The sequence below is a fragment of the Otolemur garnettii genome, unplaced genomic scaffold, assembly GCF_000181295.1.
Source record: "Otolemur garnettii isolate 467f Iridium unplaced genomic scaffold, OtoGar3 scaffold00066, whole genome shotgun sequence".
Classification (NCBI taxonomy): Eukaryota; Metazoa; Chordata; class Mammalia; order Primates; family Galagidae; genus Otolemur; species Otolemur garnettii.
In genome coordinates, this window is record NW_003852461.1 from 5,433,011 (window position 1) to 5,441,954 (window position 8,944).

At 39.8% G+C, this 8,944-nt stretch overlaps 1 protein-coding gene across 6 annotated transcripts in view; it reads right to left on the reverse strand.

The window, feature by feature from the left end:
• OMA1 (OMA1 zinc metallopeptidase) overlaps nt 1-8,944 on the reverse strand; it is a 72,227-nt gene that overhangs the window by 707 nt on the left and 62,576 nt on the right. For 3 of the 6 annotated variants that reach the window (XM_023515118.1, XM_023515119.1, XM_023515122.1), the window contains 2 exons: nt 3,845-3,955; nt 2,347-2,541 (listed from right to left, as the gene is read on the reverse strand). In XM_023515118.1, the coding sequence (XP_023370886.1) occupies nt 2,422-2,541; nt 3,845-3,955 (231 nt within the window). In that variant the 3' untranslated portion in view covers nt 2,347-2,421. Of the gene's footprint in view, nt 1-2,346; nt 2,542-3,550; nt 3,956-8,944 lie in introns of those variants that run through there. The other 3 variants (XM_023515120.1, XM_023515121.1, XM_003793123.3) reach the window with 3 other exon arrangements.

Genomic DNA, 8,944 nt, shown 5'->3' on the forward strand with positions numbered 1-8,944 from the left:
AAAAAAATCTTACTGATAAAGCAATGTGCTAATACAAATTGAATGTATCAATGTAAAACTTACACAATATTATTTTTGCTCAGATTAACTATCATCCTGCATCAAGTCTTCAAGGGTTATCTTGTTTCTCTGCCTGCTGGAAGGATAAAGCCTACAGCTTTTAGTTCTAGTTCTCATTGCTCCGTGGATGCTGCCCTTGCGTCCTCCGGCTGTGAGAGCCACTCTGCGTGTGTGGTGCTGACTGTGCCCACCCTCGGTGGCAGCGCTGGATCCTGACAGGTCCCAGCCCGTCAGGATGACGCTGGCCTTTGCCATGACATTTGCTTCAGGGCTGCCATCAGAGTACTCAGGCTCTTTGCAACAGTTGTAGGGTGAGAGCATCTTGCTACCTGGATGTGAAACCGTGTAACCCTGGGAGCTGCCAGCAGCCGTCCTGGTTACCATCAGGGAAAAGCTGAGAAAAAATTGCAAAGAAAAAGAGCCAAAAGATGATACTGTGATCCTCTGAGTTAAACTGTGTGGTGTGCTTCTGAGCTTTTCTGGTTAGGTGAAGCAGTCCATTTTCTCCATTGGGTTTGAGTTGGTTTTTCTGTTCGTGCAAGTAAAACAATCTTAAGAAATACACCATGTAATCTTAAGCAAGTTTCCTTACCCGCTCTACTTTCACTTCCTGATCTATAATATAATGGGGACAGTACAACAGCTATCGTATAGAGAGAGGGTGCAGGGAGGCTCAACAGTGCATGGTGTTCAGCGCAGTACAAAGCAAGCACTTAATAAATAGTGGCGGCTCAGTGCCTGTAGCTCAAGCAGCTAAGGCGTCAGCCACATACACCAGAGCTGGTGGGTTCGAATCCAGCCCGGGTCCGCCAAACAACAATGATGGCCACAACCAAAAAATAGCTGGGCGTTGTGGCAGGTGCCTGTGGTCCCAGCTACTTGGGAGGCACAGGCAAGAGACTCGCTTGAGCCCAGGAGTTGGAGGTTGCTTTAAGCTGTGATGCCATGGCACTCTACCCAGGGCAACAGCTTGAGACTCTGTCTCAAAATAAATAAATAAATAAATAGCGGCTATTTTTACTATGTTTGGAGTTCTAGATTTTGTGTTAAATGTTAAATACATTTCACTTCGTCAGTCAGTGGCGTGACTTGTACAAGTGTTTACGTGACTTGCACAAGGTCCTACGACCAGCAAGAGGCAGAGATTTCACAAAGTGTGATTATTCCTCCTTTTTTTATCCTTTGAACCAGATGACTGATGTTGAGTGTCAATAAAATATTAATCGAATGCCTATAATGTGCCAAGAACTGTTAAGTTTTAAGCAGGAAGCAGTACAGAAAATATATATTCTTTCTTTTGAGTAGTGACTTTCAACTGGTGTGCAGTGAACATTTCTAAAGATCATTAATCGTTTTTGAAAGACGTTCAAAGCACAGTAAATATATTCTTTCTCTACTTTTTTTCAGGTAAACATAATTTAAGTGTGCGATGCAAGTTTTAATCATGGGTTCAAGGTGAGATTAAAGTTCGAAAACCACTGCTTTAGAAGGTACAATCTCATAACTATCTGAATTGTGAGCGATGAGACTGAGTCTGTGCCTTGAATTTACTGGCATCATGCTCTCAACAACTGAGCTAGCCAGCCAACATCTGAATCCCAAGGCACAGGGAAACACTGACGGTAACAGAAACACGTCTGCAGCTCAGTGCAGAACACACACATAAAACTTAAGGGACGTGTGTGCGTCTTCCATTTCAATTGCTGTTTAATTTCGCCTAAAACACTGAGCAGAAACGTAACATTTCTTTTAAATTTAATTCCATGCGTTTAAAACAAATCTCTGTTATATGCACCATAAAGATCTCATCTCCCTACGTCTCTGCCCTCCTTAACATGTCAACTTGTGTACACGTTCTAGGAAGCCTCAACAACACAATTAGACGTGACAAAGGGAAAGAAGAAAAAACAGAGTCTTGGCTGCACCGTTTTCTTAGAAAATCTGCAGGGAAATCTATTGCTGTTTTACTGTTTACTTCTATACGACGTTCTCCAAACGTCTGTCTATGGCATGAAGTGCCTCTTACAAAACTCCATCACCAGAGCGTGAGTGGCCCTGTGGAGAACCAGCAACGTGAGCCTCTTCCTCACTGGCTTTGTCTGATGTGCAGGTCGGGACATTTCTTACTAGTCATCTATAGTAAGCCCTGGAAAGCATAAACAGGCTCTGAATTTATCTTAACATCTAGGTAAATATTTCATCTAAGAAAACTGAATAGTGTCAGAATACATCACCGAAGAGATTACAGGGCTTTCACGGACAGCGAGGGGCGCCCCCCTTCCTACTCTGCTTTACCCCAGGCTTTTCCTGGAGCTGATGGCAGAGGGGTCTGAGAACCTGGAAAGTCATCCCGCAGACAGCCTAAGTGGTCCCTGATGAGATGTTTACCTGTATTGAAGCCAGACACGAGGAAGCCAACAAACCTCGGAGCCCGGGCTTGGTCCCTGGTCTTTCTGTAGCTTCATCTGAGGGACTTGAGAGCTGCGGGGAACAGACAGAGCTGCAGTCAGACATATCTAGCTTTGTTCTAAGTGAGAGACACTGGGTGTATCAGTTAGCCTAAGTGCTTCTCACTGTAAGATGAGAATTAAAAAGCCACTTCATAGGGCTTTGGAATAAATGAGACAAATACAGGGCCAAGCTCCTAGCAGCTAAACAATAAAAAATAGTCCCTTTCCCCTTTAATTCTTTAAGAAAGTATTTATTTAATATAATGTGTTTTGAAAAAAATGTTTCTCTTAGAAATGTAACATAACCATCAGTAGCTACCACTAGACGGTAATACATATACTATTAAGTAACAACTGCTCAGCATGTGTAAGATGCAGGAGTTTCTGGGCACCACGGGGGGTGTGTCCTAGGCAGCTGCTTCACCGTCTTCCTCCAGCCCCTCTGCTGACGCCTCCTGCTCAGGGAGATGAACATGGGGACAGCACCTTCCCTCTCTCTCTCCTGGTGGTTCCTTAAATGACAACAGAGGGGTTGTCTTCTCCGAGAGCACTGAAGATTCTTAAATTGTAATACCACGGCCAAATGACACGATTTTTTGTTAAGACGTGGGTGGCCCAGGACCCCGTGTCTAGCGGGTCCCCTGTCCCTGCATTTCGTCTCTCGCTTGTCACCTGGAACACTAACAGCACCTCCTATGCCTTCCTAGGAACCTCCTTGTTCGGCTTCTGCCTGTGGCCTTTTTCCTTGCCATCCACAGATGAAGACCAGGAAATTCCCTATCCCCGGGTATCCTTTCCCACATAACCTCACTCCAGTGCAAACAACTTTCAATGAACAGGTAGTCCAGGCTGTTCGTTCCCAGTTCATCAGAGCCCCCCAGACCGTGACGTCCAGTTCAGGCTCAGCTGGAACGCTCTCCAGTAACCATCACGCCATGTGACGATTCTCATCCACTAGGGGTCTGCTTTCAGAATCAAAACCGAGTACGAGACAGAGTAAAATGTATAATATAAATTTATTCCGTGATATTTTCCTCGTTGAAGACATTTTAAAATAGATTAAAATATAATCAATATTTCCTGAAAAATAAACACCTATAAGAATTCAGGTACCATCTATTAATGTACATGATTTGGCCATTTTTTTTCATTTTCAACATCTTTTAAAAGTAACATAAAAATGATAAGGATCGCTGTATTTTTCTGATATCCTTCATCTCATTCATTCTAACTCAACTGCCAGTTCTTTTCTCCACCATGCAGGTTAATGGAATTTGCTCCTGCTTTTGAAGAGGAAGAGTGTCCATTTTCGGTTTCTTAACAGTGGAACTCACGTCTTCTTTCTCTGATTCTTCAAGAAAATGCTTCATGCTGAGTTTGAATAGTAATCGAGGGTCTGGTCCAGAAAGTGGTGGGCAATTACATCTCTCTCTAACTTCAAGAGCCTATCAAGTATAAAATAAAATACATATATATAATATACATACACATACATAAATGCATTGAGATTATTTCAGTAATTCTTAATATGCTCTATGTAAAATAAAGATAAAAATATATTCTATATTTTTAGAAGAAAAGGTCTCCTGATTATAACATATAATAGAGAATTATAGATAAACTTATGGTAAGTAGTTACTTTCATGATTTGGTCAAATAATACTATTTTTAAAACAGCAGAATCTGCATCAGCTGCCCAAATGCTCTACGAAGGTAAATAAGCCACAGAGATGTCTCTATGGTTTCAGTTAAAACTGTAGACTCTGAGAACAACCATTCAGATTAAAAAAGACCTAAAGACTCCAGAAATTTTGAAAAACAGTAGAATACAGATGTCTGAACATACTAACAAAAGTTACATGTAACTGGCACTGTCTGGGATGGAATTGTTGCTAACATCTTGGAAAAGTAAACAAATCAAAATCATGACGATTTTCAATTCCAGGGAAAATAAAATGCTACAGGGGAAGAAAAGGTAATCACAGTACACTAGGTGGCTCAGCTGTGATGGTGTTTGCGGTTTAGAATACCAAATCTTGATCTGACCAAAATCACAGAGGAATCACATTGAGAAGAGGCGAACTGTACCCGTGTGTGCCGCACAGGGTGTGGCAGTGGCAGGAGGGCTCCGGCCTCGTCCTCTACAATGGAAAGTAAACTTTAGGAAGACCTAAAATTAAACTAAAGACACAGCAAACTAAGTTGGAAATACTAAGTTACTAAGTATGAAATCTCTGATCTCCTTAAGCATTAAGTTTGACGGTTGGTATCTCTGACATTTCACTTTTGACACTTTTTTTTTACTGTCAAGGTACATCCTTTATAATTCAATCAAGTTTCATTTAATTATTTTTGGTGTTCCTGTGACTGCCAGTGAGGTCTTGGTCATAAATTCTTTGCCTAGGCCACTACAGAGAAGAGGTTTTCCTACATTTTCTTCTAGACTTCTTAGGGTATCAGGCCTTACATTTAGGTTTTTTATGCAACTTACATTAATTTTGAGAGTGGTGAGAGATACAGATCCTGTTTCATTCTTCTGCAGTGTGGCTATCCAATTCTCCCAGCACCATTTATTGAATACCGTTTTTTCTTCTGTGTATTTTGGTATCTGCTTTGTCAAAGCTTGGTTGGCTGTACGTGGATGGTTTGATAACCGGCTTCTCTGTTCTGTTCCATCGGCCTTTGTCTCTTTGTGCCAATTCCATGCCCCTTGGTTACTAGAGCCATATAGTACAGTTGGAAGTCTGGTAATACAATACCTCCACATTGGTTCTTTTTGCTTAAGACTGCTTTGGCTAGTCAGGCTCTCATCTGGTTCCAAACAAAGCATATAATTATTTTTTCTAGGTCTGTGAAATACGATGCTGATAACTTGATGGGAATGGACTGACTCTGTAAATTGCTTTGGGTGGTATGGACGTTTTAACAATGTTATTCTACCAATCCCTGAGCGTGTCCCTATGTCTGTGTCATCTGCAGTTTCTGTCCTCATAGCTCTCTTCATAGGCATCATTCACCTCTTTGGATAAGTATGAGGTCTGACAATTAAGTTCACAAGCTCATCCTAGAAAAAGTGCTACATCCCTCCTTACCGATTATCCCTATGGCCATCTTCTAAGTACTCCCCTGGGAAAGCTGTGCAGTGCTGCCAGCACCTGGGCACCCTTCAAAGCAATTCTGGAACAGCTATCAGGGCTGTTGCGATAGGTGGTATTACCCTCGATGTCCTGAAAGTCCTCAAAATGTCTTACGTTCAAAATTTATTTTATCTTTGGCTAAAGAAAAAAGTTCAGGTGAGTAGGGAGAGTGTTCCAATGCAGTTATTTGTTTACTGGCTGAATACTCCTTCACAGAAAGTGCCCTGTGAGCTGCTGTACTGTCAGGATGCCAGAGCCATGAGCCGTTGGCGAAGATTTTCAGTTAAAATTTACCTGTTTCTCTACTGACGTTTACTTGGTCTGCTGTGCTTCTCACAGTCAGCTGATGATTTTGATGCACAGTTCAATGCATTTTTGCAACATTTCAGTCAGTTCTGCTCGTTACTGGCTGCCCTGACCTCTCTTCATCAGTGATGCTTTCTCTCCCCTCAGAAAAACATTGAATCCATTTGTACACAGCCATTTTCTTCACAGCACTATCCCCATAAACTTGGACTAACATATCCCTGATTTCACTTCCACTCCTGCCAAGTTTAACAAGAAATTTAATGTTTTGTCGTTGCTCTAATTCAAACTCTGATACATTTTCCTGACACACAAAAACACGCAACAATAATGAACATAACTCGTTAACACCATGAATGTCAACACAACACAGCTTTAAGGCACTGATATAGCAAGGTTATGAAACCTTACTGAGTTGTCTGTACAGTGCTGCCAATGTAAGCATGTGGTGGCAAGTCTGCAAACTTAATTATCAAAACTCATATATTCCTGGTATTTTATTTTCTTTGTAGCTGCTGTGAATAGTACTGACTCTTTGACTCTCAGCTTGACTGTATGAGTATACAGAAATGGTACTGATTTGTGTACACTGATTTTGTAAACTGAGAGACTTTGCTGAATTTATTTATCAATCCCAGGAGTCTCTTGGTGGAATAAGCATCTTCTAGATGTAAGATCATACTGCATATCATCAGCAAGATGACAGTCTGACCGCCTCTTTCCATTAATTTGGATATTCTTTATTTCTTTCTCTTTTCTGATTGTTCTGGCTAGGACTTGAGTAGAAGTCATGACAGCGTGCAGCCTTGTCTTACTCTAATTGTTGGGGGGGATACTTTTAACTTTTCCCCATTTGGTGTAATGTTGGCTGTATGTCATAAATAGCTCTTAAAATTGTGAGATTTGTTCCTTCTATGATTAGTTTATTGAGGGTTTTTATCATGAAAATGTGATAGATTTTGTCAAATACTTTTTTTACATCTCTTGAGATGATCATATGGTATTTTTGTTTGTTTGTTAGTTTTTTGAGAGTCACATTTATTGATTTACGTATGTTTAACCATCCTTGCATCCCTGGGATGAAGCCCAGCCCAGTTGGTCATGGTAGATTATTTTTTTAATGTGCTGTTGAATTCAGTTTGCTAGTATTTTATTGAGGGTATTTGTATCTGTATTCATAAAGAATGTTGGTCTGTAGTTTTCTTTTTTGTTGGTGCCCTTCCTAGCTTTATTAGGAAGATTCCCTGCTTCTCAATATTCAGGAATAATTTCTTTAGTATGGGTACCAGTTCTTCCTTACAGGTCTGGTAAAATTTGGCTATGAATCCATCTGGTCTGGGGCTTTTTGTTGGTGTTGTAAAATTTCTTATTACTCCTTCAATCTCACTGCTTGTTATTGGTCTGTTCAGGAGTTCTATTTCTTCCTGTTTGAGTCTTGGGAGGTTGTGTGTTTCCAGGTACTTATCATGGAAAACTAAGTTTTCTAGTTTATGTGCATATAGAGGTTTTCATGGTATTTGGAGATATTCTGTATTTCTGTTGTCTCAGTTAGAATATCTCCTGCTTCATTTCTAATTGAGCTTATTTGGGTCCTTTCTCTTCTGTTCCTGGTTAACCTAAGCAAAAGGTCTATCAATTTTATTTGTATTTTCAAAGAATCAACTTTTTGTTTCATCAATCTTCTATATTACTTTCTTGTTTGTGATTTCATTTAGTTCTGAACTTAGTTCTTTCTTTTCTTCTACTGGGTCTGGGTTTGGTTTCCTCTTCCTTTTCTAGTTCCTTGAGATTTGTCATTAGATCATCAAGTTGCAATCTTTTTTTTTTTTTTTTTTGCAGTTTTTGGCTGGGGCTGGGTTTGAACCTGCCACCTCCAGCATATGGGGCTGGTGCTTTACTCCTTTGAGCCACAGGCACCACCCTATTTTTTAATTTTTTGACATATACATGTGTTTATTAAGTACTTTTTGCCTTCACAAAAGCTTTCTTTTTTATGTAGGGATTTAAGGCTATAAATTTTCCAATATTTAGCCCATGTACTTTGCTGAACCCTGTAGATTTTGATAACTTGTGTCCCCTTTGTCATTCAGTTCAAGAAATCTTTTGATTTCCATTTTAATTTCATTATTGATCCAATAACCATTTAGTAGCAGGTTGTTTAATTTTCATGACATTATAAAGAATTGAATGTTTCTCTTAGAACTGATTTCTAATTTTATTCCATTGTTGTTTGAGAAAATATATGGTATGATTTATATTTTGTTTTAATTTGTTTAGACATGTTTTGTGGCCTAAAATGTTCTCAATCTTCGAGAATGTTCCATGTGCTGATGAGAAGAATGAATATTCAGTAGCTTTGGGGTAAAATGTTCTGTAAATGTTTGTTAGGTCCATTTGTTCTGGAGTCCTGTTTAAGTCTAATGTTTATTTTCTGCTTAGATGATGTGTCTAGTTCTGTCAGTAGGGTATGGAAGGTTCCAGTAATTGCAATGCTACCATTCATCTCTTTGTTTAGATCTAGTAGAATAACTTTATGAATATGGATATTCCTGTTACTTGCACAAATATTTATTAGCATTAAATCTTCTTGTTGAACTGCTTCTTTTACCATTATTCACTTTTATCTTTCTTATCATTGATTTAAAGTGAATTTTACCTGATACAAGAATGGTTACGCTGGCTTTCTTTTGGTTTCTGTTAGCCTAGAATATTATATTCCATCCCTTTGCCTTGAGTCTACATAGGTCCTTGTGGGTTAGATGTGTTTCCAGATGACAACAGATACTTGGGTTGTGTTTTTTTCATCCGTTCAGCCAGGCTGTGTCTCTTGAGTGGCACATTCAGAACATTCGTGTTGATTGACAAAACTGATGTGCGGGATGCTGTCCCTCATTGTGTTGATTGACAGGACTGATGTGTAGGATGCTGTTCCTTTGATTGACAGGACTGATGTGTGGGACGCTGTTCTGTTCCTCATCGTGTTGACTGACA